Genomic DNA, 23,857 nt, shown 5'->3' on the forward strand with positions numbered 1-23,857 from the left:
CTCCCGAGGCCCAGAGACTGAGCACCCCCTCCACAGGTCCTCTTAGCTTATGGCTAGCATCCCGTGTCAGAAGCCTGCCTCTCTTGCATGGAGTGGCGTAAGTCTGCCCCACGCAGGGTCCAGGGCCCAGGGAGGTGAAAACTAGGTACCTCCCCCATCCTGTCTCTTCAGACACCTGCAGAGATGCCCTCCCAGCCACAGGACAAGCACTTTTCCATCCTCATGCAGGGCAGTGTGGTTCGCCTCCAACTCTCTCTTCCATTTGGGGGTAAGCACTGGGCTTCATCCTCAATGGCCAAAGGACCTATATTGTATTTTCCTCCAAACAAGGAAGCGGCATGCCCTGAAAGGAATTTCAGGCCTCTGTCTTGAGAGAGAGAGAGAGAATCTGTTGGAAGTTTCTGCCCACTTCCAGCCTTTTTGATTACCAACAGTGGTGTTGAGCTGCAGCAGAGCACAGGTGAGGGGTGGGGGGCCAGAGATCCACTCACTGTCCCTTCTCTCTCTGAGCAGGACAGGTGGTACTTGCCCATCTTTCATGTGGGGGCCTGAGCCTTGGGCTTCCCTGGAGGCTCAGATGGTAAATAATTTTGCCTGCAATGCAGGAGACACAGGTTTGATCCCCGGGTCAGGAAGATCCCCTGGAGAAGGAAATGGCAACCCACTCCAGTATTCTTGCCTGGAAAATTCCATGAACAGAGGAGCCTGGTGGGCTACAGTCCATGGGGTCGTGAAGAGCTGGAAAGGACTGAGTGACCAACACTTTGACTTTCTGAGCCTTGGCAAGGTGAGGTGGCCCTAATTCCTGAGTAGCTCCAGGCTCAAGGCTGTTTTTGCCTCATTTCTGTGTGTACCACTGTTGTCCAAGGAACACGCGGATGGAGTCTCCTCTGAGGCCATACAGAGTGGGGGCATTCCAGGGGAATGGGGAGAAAGTGCCCTTTGCCCCGAGGTGAATGAATGTTGTGACATCTCACAGGCCTAGTCTGTGAGTCGTTACCAGAGTTTAGCTAATTCTGCTTAAGCTGTGGTGAGCACTTGGCCTGTATCACCTCATTTAGTCCTAACCTCCATCCTGCATGATGTATATTATTCCTGAGGCCGAAGGGTGCGAAGCTGCTGCCCTAGAACTGAGAGGAGATGCAGCAAAGAGGCCAAGCATGCCTGTGTTGGAATCCCAACTCCACCACTTAACTAGTTGTGGTACCTCAGGCAAGTTCTGTGCAGTCTCTCTGTCTGTAAAATGGGGCTAATTGGTAGCGTGTCCTGAAGATTAAACCAGTTAATGGTTGTCAAGCACCTTGGAGGCTATCAGACATGTAGGAAGTACAGCATAAAAACTACTGCCCGATTGTCATTTGCTTCCATGCAAGCCTTGAAGAGCCTGACTCCACCGCCCGGCTCTCCCATAATTGTCTGCACCTCCTGAAACGCAGCAGGGCCTGCTCCAGGCTGAGGCTGGGGCTGAAGCCTGGAAGCAAAGCAGAGAAATGCGTAGGAGGTCTGGGTTGCAGCTGCACACACGACACACTAACTTTATTCACATTGATACAAAAGTAGATTTTTCCAGAAATGTTCTCTTGTGCCAGGGGGAGCGAGTTGAGTGGCACGTGGCGGAAGGGTGAGGGGAGGGGGCAGGAGGGGCAAGGGCCACAGTGTGGGTCATGGAGGCAGGACAGCGGGCAGCAGGGGCTAAGGGAGGAGGACGATCTGGGCATGGTGGCCCCTCTGCCCCATTCTAGCCACACTGGAGGGCGGAGGGCGTCCACACAGACATATTGGGAGCATCCAGAGTGGCGGGAAATGGGGGTCAGGGAAGTTGGACAGGAGGAAATTGTGGGTAGAATTTGGTGCCCATGACTTTCCTCTCCTTCTGACTGGCTGCCAGCTCCCCCAGGGGACACCAGGGGTTCCTGTATGCCCCATCTTGCTTCCCCTTCCTTACACGCTCCTCTTGGAAGGGCTGGACATGCCCAGGAGGGGCCAAGGTGGCGGGTGTGGTGGTGAGAGCGAGTGCACAGATAGATGCTCACACAGGCAAGGAGGGAGTGGAGGCTGGGCTGCCCACAGAGGGGCTCCAGGGGTCTCACTGGGGCAAGGCCTTGAGGATGGCATTTACCTCCTCCGCCACAGCTGTCAGGGCAAACTCAAACTGGTCCTGGGGAAGGGTAGAGGGAGGAGGGTTATGGGGAGGCCCGGCCTCTGCTCCTGCCCTGGGATGGGGGGGTGGGCTTTGGGGCGGTTACTTGGGGGAGAAGGAGAGAGCCCTCCTTGGGGAGATTTGGAGGCAGGCAGGAGAGGCAGGCCACTGCAACTTTCCCTGGGGAAAGGTCATGGCTAGGGTAGGTGTAGAGAGAAACAGTCACCTTAGAGCGAACAAGGCCAGGCCGCTGGTCACGGACATGCTCCAGGGTGGCAGCAATGTCGATCTCCTTCACTCCTGGTGGGAGGGGTGTGGGGATACACAGATGCTCAGAGGGTGTCCAGAGGAGGGTAGGACCCAGAAAGCCTAGGGCATCTTGGGATGGGAGGCTCAGAGGATTACCTGGGGGTGTGGCGACCTGCCCTCCACGAACTCCTGTGACCCCAGGGGCTGGGGAGACTCTAATCTGGGGCTGGGCTGGGGACATGGTGGGGAGGGGCCTTACCTTTTGCCATGCGGTTCAGTACCATGTCGATGAGGATGTAGGTGCCTGTCCTCCCTGCACCATCACTGCAGTAGGAGATGGTGACAGGCTGAGCTGGGGACCCAGCAGGAAGGGGGAGGGGAGGGGACATGGAGGCTTGGGGTAGAGACGGCGGTGGAGCCGTTAGGGTTAGCTGCGGGGTTGGATGGCATGACTGAGCCGAGGATTAGGGATGGGGTCATAGCTCCTGGGTCCTGGGAATTGGGCCTTGAGTGGGGAGCCTGTGACTCATGGGGTGTCTCTTGGGCAATGAGCCAACTGAAAAGGAGAGCCCTGGCTCCACCCTGAGGTGGAGGCAGTGAGAGGGAATGGGAATAGCCATTTCTAGCCACTGGGCAGGCTTTCCTTCAGCCAACGTCTTATGTAAATGGCAAGATGGTAAATATTTTCAACTTTGTGGGCCACATATAGCCTCTGTCGTGTGTTCTTTTTTTTCCTTCAACTATTTAAAAATGGGGACATCATTCTTAGCTCATGGGCCAATAAGAAAATAGATGGTATGCTGAATTTGGCCCGTGGGCTGTTGTTTGCTAGTATCAAGGGGACAGTCAAACAGTGTGCTTGGGAGATGCACACAGAGAGCAGGACCAGAGAGGGGTGGGAACCAGGATGTGCCCCCTTCAGGGCCCCCTGGCTTGGGCCTGGCCTGTCCCCCCACCCCCCACCCCCTCCAATCGAGTACGCACCTGCAGTGCACGATGATGGGGCAGGAGCGGCCCCGGTAGCACTTGTTCACCTTCCTGCAACAAGAAATGGGCATGAGGCCAGGGGGCACCAGCAGAGGCAAAGGGGAACTGAGACACACACCTGTGGGCTTGTCTTCCTTTTCTCCCCACCTGCCCAGGGCTGAGGAGGGAAGACGGCTGGACGGAGGAGTTGTGGCTGGAGGCCAAGAACCAGAGATGGTGTTGGGGGGCACTGGGCTTGCCTTGTCACTATGGGCCTAGGCTATGCACCTGGAACAACTGATAAATCAGTTGCTCTGATTTATCAGATAAAACCTGATAAATCAGATCAACCGATAAAAACCTTTCAAGCCCCAGTTTTCTTACCTGTAAAACGGGTATGATAGTAATAGTAACCTCCTTCTTAGGGTTCTTATTACATGGATTATGAGATAATCCATATAAAGGACTAAGTGCTAAATCTGGCACACAGTAGGTGCTCATTAAATGATGGCACTATTAAAGATAAAATGTCATAATATTAACAGTCTCCCCTGCCTGAAGTTCAGGGAGGATAGGTGTTCAGGTGACTTCAAGAGTGTCAGAGCACACTATTGCTCTGCCCCTGGGTGTTCCCCTCCCACCCAGGCTCCTTGTGGTCCTCACCAGCAGTGAGGTCTGGTTGTAGCTCTGGGTGCAGAGTTCCTCTGGTGAGGGGATGACAACCCCTCAGCTCTGAATATACTGCCGCCCACTGTCTCCCTGGATAAGTCTTACCCCAGCACAGGTGCTCTGTGATTGGGTCATATTCAGACTATGGGTCCACCTGGACCTCAGACTCTGCTTCTTGGACCACAGCTCAGCAAGGAGCAGGTGGGTTCTCCCTCTCTCATGGCCCAGTCTAACCTGCCCTTGTTCCTTATGACATTCCTGACTTGAGAGTCACTTGCAGACTCCTGATACTCCCAAAGGACAAGGGCAAGGGAAAACCTTTTGAGGGGTTATTAGAGCATTTCAGAGGAGCTTGGAACTTAGTGGTCTCCCAGTCTGGTACCCCCAGGCTTGCTGGGGCCAGGTGACTTGAATGGTTTTCTAGAAGTCCACGTGATTCCTTAGCGTATCGGCTGGTAGATCAGGGCTGGGGCTGAACAGAAGTTGTCACGGTGGCTCCCAATCAGTTAATAATAATGACAACAAATAGTACTTGGAATTAACAGAGCCTTTGCTATATGCTGGAGCTTCCCTGGTAGCTCAGCTGGTAAAGAATCCACCTGCAATGCAAGAGATCTGGATTCTATCCCTGAGTTGGGAAGATCCCTTAGAGAAGGGAAAGGCTACCCACTCCATTATTCTGGCCTGGAGAATCCCATGGACTGTATAGTCCAGGGGGTCACAAAGAGTCTGACACGACTGAGCAACTTTCACTTTTACTTTTGCTATGTACCTGGCACTTAAAGTAGATTTTATAGATTTCATGCTACTGATTTTTGTAACAATCCCTTAAGGTATGGGTCATCAATCTCATTTCACAGGTAAGAAAACAGATGGAGGTCAAGGAACTTGATCAGTCATTTTCTAAGACTTCAAAATTTATTTTGCCTTCCCTCTGATAGACCTTCACCAAAACATTATTTATTAAGCAGCAATTAATTTGTTCTGGGTGTCTAAGCCAATTGAGTTTACATAATTCCAGCCTGAAGCAAAGAAACATAACCTTTTTGCTTACCTGTGCAGCCTTAAAATAAGTCCATGCACTCATTTTATAAAGATTTTTAAATATGGAAAACAAAAATTACCCCTGATACCCTTGATGGTGCCTTCAAGAAGCCTGTACCTTAGGTTGCATGGACCCCAGTTAGAAACCATTGTCCTGAGGCTCAGAAACTACCCCCAGGTTCCTGCCCCAGTTCTGTTCCTCTGCTTTCTGCCCAGCACCTAGAGACCTCAGAGCGGCCCGGCAAGGGGCAGAGAAGCAGGAGGAAGCTGCAGTGTGGGTGAGGTCCCTGCCATGGCAGCAGGCTTCTCAGCCACCTATCTGTGGAGGGAAGGCAGGGCACTCTGGAGGCCTGGACACGGTTTTAGCATCTGAAGAGGGCAAGTCCCCCTGTTGGTTTCCTGTCCCAGCCCCCACCTGGTTCCATGAGTCCCCAAGAGTCCAGAGATTCCCGCCCACCTGCAACTCCCTTTGATAGTATTTGTCCCTTCCCTGAATCTCCCCAGCCCCCAGCTCTCCCATCACCCTTCAGGGTGGTCCCTGGGCCACATGTCCTCATGTCCCATCCATGCAGCGGCCACACCTGCCAGTGATCACTTTTGTGACTATGCAACTGGAGTGAGAATACTAGCTGCAGATCACAAAAATGACGCTGGCAGCCGTGAGAGAGAGAGAGAAGAGGGAGGAGACAGAGAGGGGAGACAGAGCAACGGAGAGGCAGAGACATGTAGAGAAAGAGAGGAGGGGGGAGACAGAGACAAAGAGAGGCAGAGTAAATAGGCAGAGATGGGAGGGAGGTGAAGGAAACAGCTGAGAGATGAAACAGGGAGAGGTGCAGAGCGGGGAAATGTGGATGGAGTTGGGGAGTGAGACAGACTGTGAGACAGAACGATGGAGAGAGAGCTGAGGGGGAGAGGGAGGGTGGGGGAGAGAAAAGTGGGAAGGAAGGGAGAGAAAGAGGGAAAGAAATAAAAACAGAGGCAAAGAGATACAGAGGGTAAAGAAGGGGGAAGGCAGGGGGGAGTGAGAGAAAGCAGGGGGACAACAGACATAGAGACTGGACACCAGGAAACACAGGACAGGAGGAAATAGACAGCAAGGACCAAGGAGAAGGAGAGAGGGAGGGAGGGAGCTAGAAACAAGATGAGCCTTTCAGGGTATAGCGGGGCGGAGGGAGAAGAAGGTTATGGAGAAAGAGTGGGAGATAGAAAAAGAGGGCAAGAGAGAGGGAAGAGGCAGCCAGCCAGCAGAGAGAGCGAGCAGTCAGGAGCTGGACCACAGCAATGGACGGATGGGCACAGCGAGACAGAGCGTCAGTCCTGGTTTGGGGGGTGGTGTTCCGAAGGGGACGCCAGGAGGTCAGAGTCAGTCCTGGTTTGGGGGTGTCTAGAAGGGGACACCAGCAGACCAGAAGCTGAGGCTCCAGGTCGGGCGAGAGGGCCTGCCTCTCCTGACCTGGGGCCCCAGGAGGAGCTGATAGGCTGCGGGGAGGCGCCAGAGCCCGGCTCCCGGCCCCCTTGCTCCTAGGCTGCTCTCTCCCGGGCTTCTGGGAGCCTTCCTCGGGCCGCCCCACCTCCCAGGGGTGCCGGCTCACCTGCGGAAGTCCAGGAGGGGCCGGGTGGAGGCCGGGGTGCCCTCTGCCGGCCAGCTGAGGAAGTGGAACTGCGTGAGCGTGCGCGTCTCCTGGGTCTGCACGTTCTTCAGGTAGAAGCTCCGCACCAGGAAGTCCTCGCACCAGATGTGCTCCGACACCAGGTTCACCTGCGAGGGTGGGCGCGCAGGCCTGAGCGCGGCAGGGCCTCTCCAAATCCTCCCGGCCTCCCAGGCCAGTCAGGAAGCTCACTCAGCTGTCCCCAAGAACCCTAGCCATCTGTGTCTAGGACTTATGGACTGCTCAGGACAACTGGAGGCTTTTCCACCTAGACACAACTAGTCTTTTTGGCCGCATAGCGGGACCATAGCTCTCCGACTACGGATCGAACCTGTGCCCCCTGCAGTGGCAGCTCGGATTCTTAACCATTGGACCCTCCGGGAAGTCCTGTGTGCTTCCTGAAATCAGTGTCTCCTTCCTCTTTTGTGCAAAGACTAGCACAGTGTCTGTGTTACACACCATAAACTTTGATAAAATTCTGTATTTTCATTTGATTTTTTTCTTTAACCCCAAGCAGGACCAATTTTTAAAGCTTAAAATGAGAAAGTATTGTGTGCTCATCTAATGCTGAAAATTTGTTATCCAGAGCTCATTTAGAGACAAGAAGCTTCTGTTGTGCAAATAACATCTCTTGTTTTATTGGGGGGGGGGGGGGGTCACTTCCTATTGGTCAGGAATGTTTCTTCTTCCTCTACAGTGTCTCTGCCCAGACCACCCCCAGTGTTTTTCTATTTTTCATAAGCAACATGTGTGATTGGCAGCATTTCTTTCTTTGCTTTGGCCTCCAGGAAACTCAGATCTAAACTAGACTCAATAAAAGTAGGACTAAGTCTTGGTCTTCGAGTATACTTATCTTCCCTGTCTCAAAACTGTACTCCTGGCTCTTAGCTTCTTACCTTAGTTTCAGTGGTTTTATAGTTTTATATCTGTACCTTTCATCATAGGTCCCTACAAGTGCTTTTCAGCCCTAGACTAGACACACACATACACACATGTATACGCATATATGTATGCATGTGAATGCTTTCCTGGTGGCTCAGACAGTAAAGAATCCACCTGCAATGCAGGAGACCTGGGTTCAATTCTTGGGTTAGAAAGATGCCCTGGAGAAGGGCATGGCAGCCCACTCCAGTATTCTTGCCTGGAGAATCCCCATGGATAGAGGAGACTTGCGGGCTACAGTCCATGGGGTCTCAAAGAGTTGGACACGACTGAGTGAGTAAGCACAGCACAGCATGTGTGAATATGTGTAATACATGGATGTTTATATACATATACAGTCGCACATGTATGAAGGGTGCACCACCCACTTTCCCCACCCCCATTTTCTCCTGGCCGTGGGGTTCTGCTGACCTCATATACGTGGTAGAGGGAGGAACCCTCGTCCGGCCAGTAGCGATCACACTGCTTGACACCATCCTCCACCAGCGGGGTCAGCATGACGATGACAGTGCAGCCACTCTCCCACACCATCTAGGGACAGATGATGTCTAGCACCCAGGTAAGCTCCATTCTAACCTCCCTGGGACCTGGTTGGCCCTGGCTTCCCACAAGGGACCCCGGTCCCTGGAGACACCCTCCCTCCAAAAGCCCACCTGCCAGAAGTCTGCAATGGTATGCGACAGCGGTCCCTGTGTGGCTATGTAGGCTGGCATCCGAGGGTCGTGCTCAATCTGGGGGCAGGGAAAATACATCATGAACCAGAATAGGAAATGCCATTATGGAGAGGTCTGGTCAAAGGGAGCAGGCCAGGGTCTGGGGGAGCCTCAGAACTCCCATTTCCATGCCGGATATCAGGCCCACAATTCCAGGACCTTGGGGAGCGGGAAATGGAGTCTATAGGGGCAGGATGAATATGGGGGAGGAGATGGGAGCCACTCACAATGGGGCTGGCATTGATGTAATCACTCCGAGAAGGGCTGCTCTCCACCTTCAGCTTGATGCGAGCATGGTCATCTGCACAGACCCCACACCCCACCCCAGAAACCCCTCTGGTCACTGGGGTCCTGGCACCTCTGCCACTCAGCCTCAGCCAGGAGCCCAGCCCCTACCCCAAGCCCTCCGGACTCCCAGCAGACAGAAGGCTGGGCCAACAGGACTCACTCACAGGGTAGGAAGTCAGGGTGGCGGTTCTTTTTGATGTTGCCCTCACCCTGGGCAGTGGCACAGGTGTTGGGCTCCGCCTGGTAGGCACACAGGGCCTGCCACTCCTTGGCCAGGCGGTCCCTGTTCCGAAGGTGGTCCTCCATGTAGGCCTGCAAGGACACCACAGCCTGGCGCCGGCCCCCACTGCCAGCCCTGCCCCTCCCACCACCCGGTCCCCTCCCTGCATCTGGGCCCATGCCCCATCCTGACCAGAATCATGTGTCCCGTGGAGATGTCCATGTTGGCTTGGGCGGGCTCCTCACACCAGGACGGGGTGCTGCTGTGGGAGCTGGGGCTGGCCTGGGCAGCATCGCTGAACTGTGAGGACACGCTGCTCACCCGAGAGGGCTCGGGTGGACCCTCCGCCCTGTTGAACAGGGACTTTGTAGCCATATGCTGGCGGCATAGATCCTGCAGAAGAAGGACAGGGCAGGATCCATGTTCTCCTGAAGCCTTTTCAACAGAGTCCTTAGGATGGTCCTGGATTGCTTTTGAATGAAACCTGTCTCCTCTGGGGTGGGGTCTTCTGCCCTGGGTCTTCTGCCTCATCCTTTCCAGGGCTGTTCTGCTTGGGTGTGGCCCATGACAACTTCAGATATTACAGAGCAGAATCCAGAACCCCCTGAATGGTGGTATTGGGGAGAACTTCAGGAACCACCTGTTCTCAATTCCCATCCATTCAAAATGCCCCCACGACATCCCCTTGCTGGGGCTTCTCCAGCCCCTGCCTGGATATCCAACTCCCTGCCCTCATCTTACATGAGACCCAGACTCCTGAGCCCCTTCCATTCCCTTTCATCAACAAGCTTCTGGGGCTGCACACCTGGTACTCAAAGGTCGTGTCACCATGGGCCCCCTCGGGTCCCAGGGCGGCCAGGCGCTCCTTGTCCCGCTGTCGTGCATGCTGCCGCACACACAGAGCCACTGCCAGGGCCACGAGCAGCCCAGCCACACCCGCCAGGGCCACCAGAGTAAGGAGCACGGACCGCATGGGAGAAGTGCTGTGGGCCGGTCGGGGAAGGATGGCGGCTGCCTCCTCCCTCTGTGGGAACAAGGTTAGAATCAAGGTGGGCAGTGGTGGTGCGGGGAGACTTAGGAGCTGCTCCTCACTCCTGTCCCACACCCCACTCCCTGCTAGGATATCTCCTGGGGAAAAGCTGAGAGGCAGGGACATGGTGGTACAGGCAGAGGGACTCACGTAGACCCAAGATCCCTCTTTCTCAATCCCCATGGGACCAACTCAACCACATTGTACTGCCAGAGACTTAGTGGGTGACTCTCCCTAGGAGTTTTTGCATTAAAAAATGGATGTAGAGAAGTATAGAGACCCAGGAAGTCAAATAGTAGAACACGAGGCATCAGTGTTGGATGCATAATAGAAGCATATTTTGAGTTCAAAGTCCTTTCTGTGTAATGTTTTCCCTTGGAATCTGAGACTTTGCTCTAGCATATCTATGGACGGCTGGGCCATCTCAGGTAGTTCTTCCAGGTGAGCTGGCTGCCTATAGAAGGCTGATCCTACAGGGAGCTGGAGCCACTGGGGCCATCTGCTGGTTGGAAAGAAAACTGCATGGAGGAGGGCTGCTTCAGCAAAGGTGGTGTATTTCAGCTCCTGTTCTGCCAAGACTGCCTTCATTTCTGGTGGGCAGCATCAGCCAGCGGGGACTTTGACTGATTCTTCAGTTATCTCATACCTGTCCCACTCCTGTCTGCAAGATCTGGAGCCCTGTCTGTGCTTCCAGTTCAGACTTCACCAACCCTGCAGGGAGGACGGAGGTCAGATCCTCTCCAGCCCCAATATGGTCTCCACCCCATGCCATGCAATGCCCCGTGGCAGGCCAGGCCCATATGGCCCGGGTCTGGGAATATTCCTGGGTCTGGGAATGTTTCAAGGAGAGCATCAGCCACCGGTCTGGGTCTATACAACTAGGGCTCGGGTGAAGAAGTAATTACCGGCTTGCTGGGTCACATCAGCCAAAGACAGGTTCTGTTCATTGTGCCGGATGCGGAAGGTAAGGGCTGGTCCCACGACACTGCCGAATAGGAGGTATATTACTGCCTCACCCATCACAGATCCCAGATTCAAAATGAGAGATCCGCTCTGGTCCTCTCCCTATTAGAGGATGGGGCTGAAACCCATGCCATACGAGGATGTTTCAGGAGGGAAGATACTGGACAGGCCAGCAGCAGGGCAAAGTGTGGCTGTACCTTCAATGAAGCTGGAAACATCTGTGACCTGACCTCGGCCCCTTACCTGGAGTTTGTCTTCCCCTCCTCCCTTGAGCCCCCTAGGCCCCACCCCCTTCAAGCTACCTGCCGCCCCAGCCAGATTGAGCCCCACCTGATGTTGATGAAGCTGCCCGAGGACATGTGCACGTGCTCAGCCAGGATCTCCAGCAGCCTCACTCCTGCAGCCAGACTCAAGGGCCTGGAGTTGCAGAGCCGGTAGAGGAAGGAAAGTGGGGACCCTCTTGGCCACTTTCTTGAAACACCCTCCAAGGGTGTCAAGACATCCAGAGGTGCAGACCAGTCCCCCCCACCCCCATCTACTTCACATCTGCGTTTCTGCTCTCTGCCTCCCAAGGCAGGCCAGCCCAACCCCCAAGGGAACAAGAGGCTGCCCCGCGCGGGAGCCCTTACTTCTGGTCGGTGACAATGTAGCCGTATTCCTCTGCTGATGGCCGAGTGGAGGGCTGCCCCGCCATGGTGGGCTGGCTCTGGCCCAGCGGGCTTTTCTTCTCTACCAGGACTGGAGTGGCGGGGGGGCCAGCAGCTTTCGGGGGCTCAGAGGATCTGGTGCTCAGCTCCTTCTGGGCTTTATTGGAGGTGGAACTGCCAGTGGGGGATCCAGGCAGGGAGGGCATTGGGGGTGGAGGCTCTGCTGGGTCTTCGCCCTGAACCTGCTCCTCCATTGTCTGTTTAGAAGAGAGGATAGAGGTAAGGTCTCTAACAGTGAAGGGGTTAAGGAAAGGGGGTCTACAATCTGGACCCTGAGTTCCCATAGGGGTGCTTATGACTCGTTTCTCTTTCTATCCCCAGACCCAGGTCAGCATTGGGTACTGAGAGGGCATCCAGGAAAGTGAGCCAAGTGGATGAATGAATGAATGAATAAAGGGCTGAATGAATGATTATTCATGATAAGTAATAATTGACAGAATGGGGCTGGAGTGGGGAGAAATTCCAGAGTGAGGAAAGCTGGAGTTAGGGGAGAAGATGAACAGGCAGCCAGTGCTTTTTCGACTTTTGTTTAGCCACACAATCTTAGAAATCCAACGTGTGAAACGGACAGAGCCTCAAGCTGTAGGGCAGTCAGGAGCCTGCCTGCTCCCTTCCCTCCCTTCGCCTAAGGATCTCATTTCAAGAGCAAGGTCTGACACGACTGCAGTGAAAAAAAAGCAGTGAATCAAGAATTCTCGCTTCTGGTCCCAGCTCTGCCTTCAGCCTGAGGTGAGACTTTAAACAATGACTTGCAGCCTCCGGGCCTCTGTTGAAGGGTCAGAGAATACAGATTCTGGGTCCTGAGCCTGAGATTTAGATTTCAGCTAAGGGCGTTTGCTGCCTTACGGGTCAGGGAGGTGTTGCAAACTCACTTTCTTGATGTCATCTCCAACGTTTACAGCTCCTCCTGTAGAGACAGGAAAAACAAAACTCTGGGCAAAGGGCCAAGGCCAAGGTCCACACAACGCAGGTAGGAGAAAGGGCTGGTAGCTCTGAGTCTGTGGCATCTGCTATGGGCTCTCCCCACAGTCAGTAACCAAGGCTGTTGTTGAGTTCATCCTAAGCATGGCCTCATGCCTCTGAGTGTGTTAGTCCCTCAGTCATGTCTGACTCTTTGTGACTGCAGAGACTGTAGCCTACCAGGCTCCTCTGTCCATGGGATTCGCCAAGCAAGAATACTGGACTGGATTTCCATGCTCTTCTCCAGGGTATCTTCCTGACTCAGGGATTGAACCCACTTCTTTTGTTTCTCCCGCATTGGCAGGTGGATTCCTTACCACTGTACCACCTGGGAAGCCCCATGCTTCTGGGCTTCTGCATCATGGGCTCAGTTACTTCAGTTGTATTCGCCTCTTTGTGACCCCATGAACTGTATCCTGCCAGGCTCCACGGGATTCTGGAGCGGGATGCTGTGCCCTCCTCTATATCTTCCCAACCCAGAGATCAAAGCCACATCTCTTATGTCTCCTGCATTGGTAGGCAGGTTCTTTACCACTAGCACCACCTGGGGAAGTCCCTTCTGCTTCATGCATGCACGCTCAGTCACTTCAGTCGTAACTGATTCTTTGTGACCCCATGGACCATAGCCCACCAGGCTCCTCCACCCGTGGGATTTTCCAGGCAAGAACGCTGGAGTGGGATTGCCATTTCCTTCTCCAGGGGATCTTCCCGACCCAGGGATGGAACCCGGGTCTCCCACATTGCAGGCAGACTCTTTACCTTCTGAGCAACCATTGCTTGATCAACTCCTCCCTATTTTTGGCCACATCCCTCAAAGCTATTCTTTGCACAGTCCTCTCTTACCTGTCAATTAGTGGCTTCTTGGCAATGACCTTAGGTCATCAGCATCTTCTGCCTAGCCTTCCCGGTGCCTCCAGATCCCCAGCTCACACCCTCATTGGCTTCTTTCCCCATTACTTCCATCTCCCAGTCCTTTCCGGCTCTAACTCCTCAGCTCACCACCTCACCCCTTGCTTCCTGACCGTGGCTGTCAATGACTCCGTGTCTCAAACCAACTCCCTCCCCTGAGCTTGGCCCTTCCCCTCTAGACTGTTTCTTGTGGCCTTGAGAAGTGGGGCAAGAGGCCTCTGTGGGGTTGGCAGTCTCTCTGCCCTGACACTCACCTGGATTTTGTCTGGCACCCTTGGGCAGCAGCTGCAGCAGGGTCGAGAGGGTAGAGAGCTGCTCTGGGGTCAGCTGATGCAGCTCCACACCATAGCCCGCCAGCACAGCGGCCACTCTCTGCAGAGTCACATCTGCTGGGAGCCAGACACGGAGCTCAGGACTGGTGCCAGGATGAACTTACGGGATGAGTTTGCAGGTGGGTGGGGACCCCCACATTTAGGAACTTTTCAAACACCAGGACACGGATGCCCTCCCCTTCCCATCTTTGTCCACACTTTGGGGGAAAGCCCTTCAGGTGTCAAGACCAAACTTCAGGCCCAGTAGGGACTCCTCGATTCCCTAGCTGGAGAAGGCATGTCAGCTCCACCCACTACTGTATCCTCAATGCCTACTTATGCCTGGCAGAGAGCAGGCAGTCAGTAGGCATTAGTTGAGTGTACAGATGACTTTAAGGACAAATTAACAAGTGCATGCATAGTCAGGACAGACCCCCCCATCTCTGCCCCCGCAGAAAGCAGCCCCATAGGCATGGAGTGGATGCTGAGGCCACGGTTACCTGGCTGCTCTGCTGGGGCGGGAGGTTTCTCCTCACGACCCTCTAGTCCTTCCTCCTCATAGCCCTCCGAGGAGTCCCCTGCCCGGCTGCTGCCCCCTGGCTCTGGCAGCCTTGGTGCCCTGGTCCTGCTGGGCACTTGTGACTCCTGGGCCAGGTAGAACAGCTCTGACTCCTGGAAAAGCTGAGCAGGTGGAGGCCCTGGAGGGTCCCCATAGGAGTGGCCAGGGTGAGCCCCAAACATGCCCTTGGAGCCAGCTCGACTGAGGAAGGCAGGGGCTTCAGCCTTGGGCAGGGGGTCAACACTGACCATTCCTGGGGAGCTCTCTGAGCCCCGGGAGCCATCGCGGGAGCCAAACTGTGGGAAACCAGAGATTGGGATAAGAGCAGATGTCAGCATGGGGATTAGGGTTGGGAGGGGGCCAGTGTCTAGAGCTCACCTGATGGAACAGGTAGGGCTGCAGCAGGGCAGGTTCATAACTCAGGGCAGGATGCGGGGGCTGTGGGGGCAGCAGCAGATGCTCCAAGAGAGGGGGCAGCAGCTCAGCCTGCAAAGGGGACAGGGGGGAGCCCGCCCCAGCTCTGCCCCCACCTACTGAAGGTCGAGGAAGCCGATGCTGCAGAGCTGGGGCGGAGCCAGTGGGGATGCCCTGTAAAAGCAGCTCCCCAGCGGGACCAGGTCTCCTGGGCACCAAGCCAGATCTGAGGAGGAAAGCAAAGTGTGTGTGTGTGGGTGTGTGTGTGCATGTGTGTTGGGTGTGTGGGGCAACAGTGTACAGAATCTATGAGGCAGAGATGCTGGGGGCCAGGCAGGCTTAGCCTAAAGTAAACCTGATCTCTCAAGAGATGAGGTAGCCTCAGGAGAGGAGAGAGTAGCATGGAGAAGGGCCAGAGGTCTACACCTGGGTAGAGGTCATCACCTCCCTGGTAAGCGTGCCTGGGTCCCTGAAACACAGCAGCAGAGCTGATGAAGCATGAAGCTAAGGACAGAAAAGGGGAGAGTGGGGAGCAGAGGAAGGGAGCTGGGAACTGCTCTAGAAGAACTGTGGCTGCAACTTGCCCCGTTGCCCCTGTGTGCACGTCCCCAAGCACACATCCAAACATTCAGTGCCGTGTCCCGTCCTACCCAACTCTGCCTTCTTCACCTGGTATCATCCTCTGAGCCCCAAGCCCTCATTTACTTTCCTTTGCTTTACAGAGCCTGAATGATGCCTTCAGAGCCCCTAACCATAATAGGAAGATGGTACCTCTTACCATGTAGTAATAAAACTGAACATTAAACAGCCGCAGTCTGACAAAATTCTAATCTGTTCCATGATGACTGCTTTGATGCTTCTTTTAAAATACCAAATGTCCAAATGTTTCAAAGTAGTCTTTAACATTGTGAATCAACTATGCTATGATAAAAATTTTAAGAAAAGACTTTATCCGGCAAAAAAAAAAAAAAAATCCCCCAGTTTTGAATGCCCTTGTTTTGCTAGATCCCCAGGGATGAGCTCAGCTCATGTTGGGCATGTGGGAATATCAATTGACCACTCCAGAGCCTTTTTCACCCATGCCCCAGCCTGCTGGTCTCTGTACATACTTTCCTCTCTCCATCAGGAGGACCACAGATGCACCAGCCTTGCAATGCTTGAGCTGATGACAAATGATGCCTACCTGTCCCTTGGATGAGGCTCAGGGGGGCGAAGCCTGGGGATACGCTCCATCTCCTGGGAGATCACATACTGGGTGAGGTCATCATGCCAGGACAGTCCTTCCAGGGAGAGAAAAGAGTGAGATGGAGATTGTCCCTCAGGCTTGGGACAGTCTGAGGGCTCAGTAACAGGGGCCAGTGCAGATCAAAACTGCACCCTCTACCCTGCAGTGTACTGAACTGGGAAGAGCCCAGGAGCAGTGGAGGGGGTCCAGAAACCTGGTGGGTGATCTGAGTTGTCCTTTCCGCCTCCCCCCACCCCACCCCCAGGTGCAAATCTGGAAGTGAGACTGCTTCCGGTGAGACTGGGTTTAAATCCTCTGCCACTTACTAACTGTATGTCCTTAGCTGAACCTCTGTGAGCCTTAGTGCTCTTATCTGGAAAATGGGGCTTTATACCTCCTAAAATTGTTGTGATAGTTAAAACACAATATAAAATGGTTAGAATAGTACCTGACACATTATGAGTATTCAATAAATGCTATCATTATTACTCTCATCAATATTATTATTCACCTTATTTTTATTGATCCTGAACCTTAGTTTTCTTTATTTGTGGTGGTGGTGGTTTAAGTGGGAATAACGTATACTTTATGGGTCTGTTCAGTTCAGTTCAGTAGTAAAGATTAAATGCAATCAGGGACTTAAAAATGCTTGGAAACCTCCAAAGCACTTATACACCTGTTTTAAGCCTTCATTATCATCATCTTATCCTGAAGGCAGATCTGTTTGACCATTTCCCTCAATGAACTCTGCTTGCAGGAAAAGTCAGTCATCTATTCTAAAAGGATAACCTCCTACTCTCCAGTCCCACCTACTCCCATTCCTTTTTGCTTGCTTCTGGATTAATACTCATATTGCTTTTAACTCATATCATGGGATCTATACCTGCCTTTTTGCCTATTAACATAAGATGAACTATCTGTGTTTCTATAAAAGGCCAATCCTCCACTTGGGCACTAGATTTCATCCCCTGCTAACCTACTCAAGAACATCTTCCCCACAATTCTCCCCTTTTTCCTATATCATTGTTTTCTCCTGTTGTCTACTGAATTATTCCCATTCATATACAAACACAATGCAATTTCTCCCATGTTATAATAAAAATACTGTTTGAATCCCACATTCCCCTCCAGCTGTCACCCCATTTTTTTGTAGCAAGACTCTTTGAAAGTGTTATCTCTGCTGGCTGTATCCACTTCCTTCCCTTCCATTCTCTCTTACCCACTCTATTCAGGATTTTTCCCCCCAACTACTCTACTAAAACTATCATCAAGATCACCAGTGGCTTCTGTATATCTAAATCTAGGGTTACTCTGGAGAAGGAAATGGCAACCCACTCCAGTATTCTTGCCTGGTAAATCCCGTGGGAAAGGAAAAATAAATAAATAAATCTAGGGTCAGTTCTCAGATCTCATCTTACTTAAGCTACCACCATCATTTGACACTGTTGATCACTCCTTCCACCTTGATACACTCTCACTTAGCTTCTAGGACACCAAACACTCTTGTTTCTCCTTCTACCCCATTGGGTCTCCCTTCTCAGCCTCTCTTGTTGATTCCCCTCCTTCTCCTGGTCCTCTTAATAGAATTCTTTAGGGTTTTTCTTCATATTGACTCAATCCCTTGACTTTTTCATCCATCTCATGGGTTTAATTACCATCTATACACCAAAGAATTCCAAATTTATGTCTCTACTTCAGACTTCTCTCTCTCTTTCAAAACCCAATCTTATATACTCAACTTTCCATTCTAATTGAGTGGACATCTTAACTCAGTATAATCAAAACTGAGCCCCGCCCCTTCCCCAAGTTTATACTTCTGAATAGTTAATATTTTAATGTTTAGTATTTCTGTTTGTACCATTGATTCCCTACATCCTATTCTCAACACAGCAGCAAGAGTGATCCTTTTAAAGTAGAAGTGATATCAAGTACCCCTATGCTCGAACCTTGTGATGGTTTCCTCTTTTACTCAGAGTATGGTCAGAGTCCACACATTCTCCTATAAAATCTTAGAACATCATTACCTACCTGACTGCATCTTCTGCTCTGCCTCTGCATCACTCCTCTACAGCCTTCTGTAGAGGTGTTTTCCATGGTGTTCCTCAAACTCATGCTTAGGGCTTTTGTTCTAGATCCTTGGCCAACCAAAATACTCTTTCCTAAGATAACCTTCTGGAAAACATCTGCACCTCCTTGATGTATTTATTCAAATTTCATAGCCTCACTAAGATCTATCTTGACCACTCATTTTAATAGTATGGCTTCCTACCTCACCATTTCTGATCCCTTTATCCTGCTGTAATTGTTTTTTTCCATGGCACTTATCCCCTTCTAACATACTAGTATTTTCTAATTTATATAATGTAGCACCTCCCTTCATCTCCTGAATATAAACCCTAGTAGGCAGAGATCTTCATTTCACCCCTTGATAAATCCTAAACACCTAAAACTATGTTTGCCACATAGAAGTACCCAATAAATGAATGAATTTATTTGAATGAATGAATTGAATGAGTGGGGTGTTCTCCTGGCTGAGGACCCCAGGATTACCTCTGGAATACTCAGTCAGTTCCAGAGAGTGGGCTGATCTCAAAGAGATGAATGCTGGCCTCTTCCAGTGGCTTCTTCCAGAAGCCTTCTCTGGATTCCTCCAGAGAATCTAAGTGTGAACAGCGTATCTCTAGGGTTCTACTCCCACTCCTGTCTCCAGTAAGGTCTGGGAAGTTGAGGCTCCACAGTGGGTGTGATAGGAATGTCCCATGAGAGAAAACCTGGAGTCAGATGGTCCCTCCCTTCCCCATTTCATCTAACCAAGTTACAGCCTCTCTCCTCCAGTGCATCTAGACCTCACCTTGGGACATGAGCTGCCGGAGCACACCTTGTAAGCGTTGAAGAACTGGGGATGTGACTTGCAAAAGGGGCCGGGCTTGCCCCACTCCCACCTGGCACTGTCCAAACAAGCCATCTAAGAGCACAAAAGTGGTGTCAGCAGAGGGCTTGGACAAGAGGCCTTCCAAAGTCCAGGTTGCAAATAGACAGCTCTGTCTCTATCTCCTCTTTTGGCTTCAGACGGCTTTGCTCCTCCAGGTCATCCCCCCTTCTCTCCAAGTGCAATTCCTCTTCTGACTTCCAGGCACCCCCCCCCCCCACACACACACTACTGTCTCACTGTGTACCCTCCCCCCACCCCCCAACCGACTTGTAAGTCTTATGTTCGGTTTCACTCACCCTGAATACAGACTTCAAGATGAGAGCAGAGTCTGCGGTCAAACAGACAGCCTGTAGAGAACAGGTGAGCAGAGAGGCTCAGATACCCCTATGCATACAGTGGTCAGATGGATGAACAGGCTAGGGAAGGGGGAAGCAGATGGGATCCAGTCTTTCATTCTAAGGAAGGCTTTAAGCTGGGAGGAGAGGAGGGAAGAGGCCTCCTCTTCTTAAGAGGGTACTCTGGCTTTGGATTTCAAAGATCTGCAAGTTTGGATTCTTTCCCTAAAAGCCTCAGTTTGTTTAACTAAGTAATGGGGAGAAGAAGCCCTTCAGGTGCATGGGGATGGTGATGGTGGAGAATCATAAACTTCTACTCTGATAGAATTACTGCGGGGTAGTTTATGTCCAAATTCAGAGGGAAAAGGGACTTTCCTTCCCATATCTCCAAAAGTATCTTATGCTGGCCTGGGACTCAGAAGAGATGGGAACCCTAGCACACTTCCGCTTCGCATGGGAAAGGGTGGAATGGCTCTAAGGCAGTGCTCCCCACACTGTCCCTCTAAGTTCGGGGCCCTAGCGCTGTTGGCGCTGTTCGCGGTGCTGAAGCTCTGAGCCCGGCGCCTCTGAGGGTTTGCCTGGAAGCAGTTATGGGGGAGGGAAGGGCGACCGAGTGAGGAGCCTTTAAAAGACTTGACCTCTCCGCCATTCCAGCCTTCATCTTCCACCCTAACCAACCCGCAGCGCCACAGGAAGTACCTTGCCCTGGCCTCCAAGCCCGATGGGGACGGAGGGCGTCAGACTGCGAGCTTGCGCCCCTTCCCCCACGCGCCCCTGGCCCCTACCCTCCCCCTGCCCATGAGTCAGCGCTGACTGTCTCCGTCCGCTCAGATGTGAGTCAGCACCAGGCCTGACTGTGGGGAGGGGGCGGGAGACGACCCCTCCCTCTTCACCCTCTTTGGCCCCCTTCCCCAGCCGTCTGCTTCTTATCGGAGATCAGATTACAGCGATCAGCCTCTCCCACGCTAAGAGAGAAACCCTGGCCCTTCCCTTGGCCTGATCCTCTACGGAAATATGGGACCCCAGAGCTCGTGGGCCCGACTTCTACTGCCTGGAAATCAGGGTTCTCTCTCCTTCCTTCCCCTCCTCCACCCCTCAGCGCCGCCACTTTTTGGCGCCTCGGGGACACTTCCTTCTCTTGTATCCCGTCTCTAGGTCCCTCTGTCCACACGCACCCTCATTCCTTCTCCCCAAACCCCAAACTTGCCCTGAGCCCTCTTCTCTTAGGTCCCGCCCCCGGGTTCCCAGCCCCACCTCCAGGCCTACGCCCCTTTCCTCGCAGACGCCCTCTCTTCTCTCTCCGCTCACCGGGCCTCCCCCTACCCCACTCCACACACACCTTCCAGCCGAGGTTCCGACCTTCGTGATACTTCCCATTCCCTCCCCTCCACACCCCCAGCACACCCCACCGAGTTCTGCTCTCGGCACCCGCCCCCACCCCCCATTTCCTCCTGACCGTGGGCACTAATGGCGTTGCAGCCTCCCGGGCGGCTGCCCAGCAACAGCAGACAGAGTAGCACCCGGAGACCCCCCGATCCCCCGGGACCCCCAGGCCGCCCCGGGAGCCGCATCCTTCCCGGCTCGGCTCTCCAGCCCGGCAGCCAGAGCCGCAGCGACGCCAGCCCGAGCCTGCCAGCGGGGCCGAGGCGGGGCCTGCCACTCCCCACCCACTGAGGCGGGGTCTACACGCCCCTCTCGCCGCAACTCTGCCAACCCCAGGCGGCTGGTGACGACATTCCCACCCCCGGCTCTGGCGTAGATTTGCGTCATTCATGGCGTAAAAGCGCAGTCTTCGTGGGGCTCCTTATCCCAGCCCTCCTACACCCAACTGTAGGTGCCTCTTTAGAATTTTCGCTTGGCCTCAACTTGACATATTCTTCTCCCCAAGGGCCACTGCCTCTATCACCCAGTCTCAGGGTTGGCAGGAAGGGTTCCCGTTGGGTGGGGACCAGGAAGGATAAGTGATAAGGATAACCTTAAGATGTGGAGCATAAAAGTGAATAGAATGTGTCCTCTTTCGCATCTCAATTAATGATTTCTCTGTCACTAAGATCATGGCATCCGGTGCCATGACTTCATGGCAAATGGATGGGGAAAAAATGGAAACAGTGAGAGACTTTATTTTGGGGGGCTCCAAAATCACTGCAGATGGTGACTGCAGCCATGAAATTAAAAGACGCTTGCTCCTTGGAAGAAGAGCTATGACCAACCTAGGCAGCATATTAAAAGGCAGAGACATTACTTGACCGACAAAGGTCCATCTAGTCAAAGCTATGGTTTTTCCAGTAGTCATGTATGCATGTGAGAATTGGGCTATAAAGTTGAGCACCGAAGAACTGATGCTTTTGAACTGTGGTGTTGGAGAAGACTCTTGAGAGTCCCTTGGACTGCAAGGAGATTCATCCAGTCAATCTTAAAGGAAATCAGTTGTGAATATTCATTGGAAGGACTGATGCTGAAGCTGAAACTCCAGTACTTTGGCCACCTGATGCAAAGAACTGACTCACTGGAAAAGACCATGGTGCTGGGAAAGACTGAAGGTGGGAGGAGAAGGGGATGACAGAGGATGAGATGGTTGGATGGCATCACCGACTCGATGGACATGAGTTTGAGTATGCTCCGGGAGTTGGTGATGGACAGGGAAGCCTAGCATGCTGCAGTCCATGGGGTTGCAAAGAGTGGGACACAACTGAGCGACTGAACTGACTGACTGATTGTCATCCTTAAGAGCAGGAATGGTTACACATGTGTGCTTGGACTCCAGTTTTAGAAATACCACCTACTAGGGGTATAAGTTTGGGCAAGATGTTTAACCTCTCTACTCCCAAGTTTCCTGGTCTGTGAAATGAAGGTACCAGTAGTACGAGGTGGCTGTGAAGACTGAGAGAATTACACTCATGTGGCTCACTTAGAACAGCCATTGTACTAAACACTGGATACGTACTGGCTTTTTTTTTTGTTAGCCTTGCCTCACCTTTCTTTCACCCCCTTCCATGGCTGGTCTATTAAAATCTTATGGTTTCTGCTTGAAAAATATATCTCCCATCATCCCACTTCTCTCCATGCTCATGGTCCTACCCCAACCAATGTGCTCTTTCATGACTATTGCAGTAATCATCTAACTAGACTTTTGCTTCCATTCTTGTCACCCAATAAGCTTGGGAGTGAGCTTTCTAAAGTTCAAAATTGATCACTTTACTCTCTTGCTTTTCAGTAAAACTTCTCCAAAATACAAAAAAATAAATAAAAAGATAAAGAAGATAGTGGTGCATAGTAAATAGTCATATACTCATCACCTAGACTTAACAGTTATTATTTTGCTATATTTACTTCTTTTTAATACTTAAAAGTAAACAATAGACATTGTATAGTGAAAGTTGCTCAGTTGTGTCCTGACTCTTTGTGACCCCAAGGACTGTAGCCTGCTAGGCTCTTCTGTCCATGGGATTCTCCAGGCAAGAATACTGGAGTTGGTTGCCATGCCTTTCTCCACGGGATCTTCCCAACTGAGGGACTGAAGCCAGGTCTCCCACATTGCAGGCAGATTCTTTACCACCTGAGCCACCAGGGAAGCCCAACAATACTGGAGTGGGTAGTCTATTCTTCTTCCAGGGGATCTTCCCAGCCCAGGAATCAAACCGGGGTCTCCTGCATTGCAGGTGAATTCTTTACCAGCTGAGCTACTAGGGAAGCCCAAGTTCCCTTCTAAATATTTCAACATGCATCTCCAAGAAATAAGGATATTTTCCTATACCATCAAATTGCCATTGTGACCTAACAAAATTTACAGTAATTTCTAAATAGCATTTCATACTCAGTTCATATTGAAATGTCTCAAACCATTTCCAAAAATGTCCTTTTTCCGCTGTTTCGTTCAAAATAGCAGTCAATCAAAGACCACCATTGTATTTGGTTATATTTCTTAATTCTCTTTAATAATTTTAGCATAAACAGTGCTTTCCTCGCCACCCCTCCCCCCATTTTTGACAGTTTCTTGTAGAAGAGATCAGGTCAGGTTTTCTAACTCCTCACCTTCCGGATTTGTCTGTTTCCTCATGACATGTTTCCCTGTATTTCCCCTGTATGTATACTGTGTAGCCCCTGTATTTCCTGGAAAATAGGAGTTAAGTCTTGATTGGATCAGGTAAAAATATTTTAAAATTCACAGGTGGTGCTACATGATTCCAATTACATTATTTCAGGAAGTGCATAGTGTCTTGCTGTCTCACTATTAGTGATGCTAAAATTTATCACTGATTTAAGGTAGAGACAGCCAGATCTCTATGGTAAAGTTACATTTTTCTCTTGTGACCAGTATGGATGCAATCTGTCAAAAAATATTTTGGTGCTGTGAGAATATCTAGTCCCCCATCAACTTTTCACCTAATTGTTTTGCCATTCATTGATGATCCTTGACTAAAATCATGATTTTCTATCATTCATTTTTTTGGGGGGTGCATATAGGGTACTTTTATTGATGGTACACAACAAGGCAGGGCTCCCTAAGCCCCTCCCCTTCCTCAGGGCCTTGGGGATGGAAACGTGTGGAGGTCGGGAGATTCTCAGTGTGGTGGAGGATCGAGGTGGAGCAGGACTCCCCAGCAGCTGAGGAACTCTCTCTTCCTCTCATGC

At 51.9% G+C, this 23,857-nt stretch overlaps 1 protein-coding gene across 1 annotated transcript; it reads right to left on the minus strand.

Annotated features, from left to right (window-relative positions):
• Nucleotides 1-1,508: 1,508 nt before the first annotated feature.
• On the minus strand, nucleotides 1,509-20,859 carry PTPRN (protein tyrosine phosphatase, receptor type N). The gene is made up of 23 exons (XM_027514105.1): nucleotides 20,682-20,859; nucleotides 19,187-19,237; nucleotides 18,810-18,923; nucleotides 15,917-16,013; nucleotides 14,698-14,959; nucleotides 14,261-14,615; nucleotides 13,704-13,835; nucleotides 12,453-12,487; nucleotides 11,503-11,777; nucleotides 11,204-11,290; nucleotides 10,816-10,895; nucleotides 10,557-10,621; nucleotides 9,686-9,904; nucleotides 9,073-9,273; nucleotides 8,825-8,972; nucleotides 8,600-8,673; nucleotides 8,313-8,390; nucleotides 8,071-8,190; nucleotides 6,661-6,827; nucleotides 3,374-3,427; nucleotides 2,649-2,713; nucleotides 2,367-2,440; nucleotides 1,509-2,158 (listed from the first exon to the last, which is right to left on the minus strand). The coding sequence occupies exons 1-23, from the start codon at nucleotides 20,794-20,796 to the stop codon at nucleotides 2,087-2,089; spliced, it is 2,940 nt and encodes a 979-aa protein (XP_027369906.1). The 5' UTR covers nucleotides 20,797-20,859; the 3' UTR covers nucleotides 1,509-2,086.
• Between the last annotated feature and the right edge of the window lie 2,998 nt (nucleotides 20,860-23,857).

The sequence above is a fragment of the Bos indicus x Bos taurus genome, chromosome 2 (assembly GCF_003369695.1).
Source record: "Bos indicus x Bos taurus breed Angus x Brahman F1 hybrid chromosome 2, Bos_hybrid_MaternalHap_v2.0, whole genome shotgun sequence".
NCBI classification, from domain to species: domain Eukaryota; kingdom Metazoa; phylum Chordata; class Mammalia; order Artiodactyla; family Bovidae; genus Bos; species Bos indicus x Bos taurus.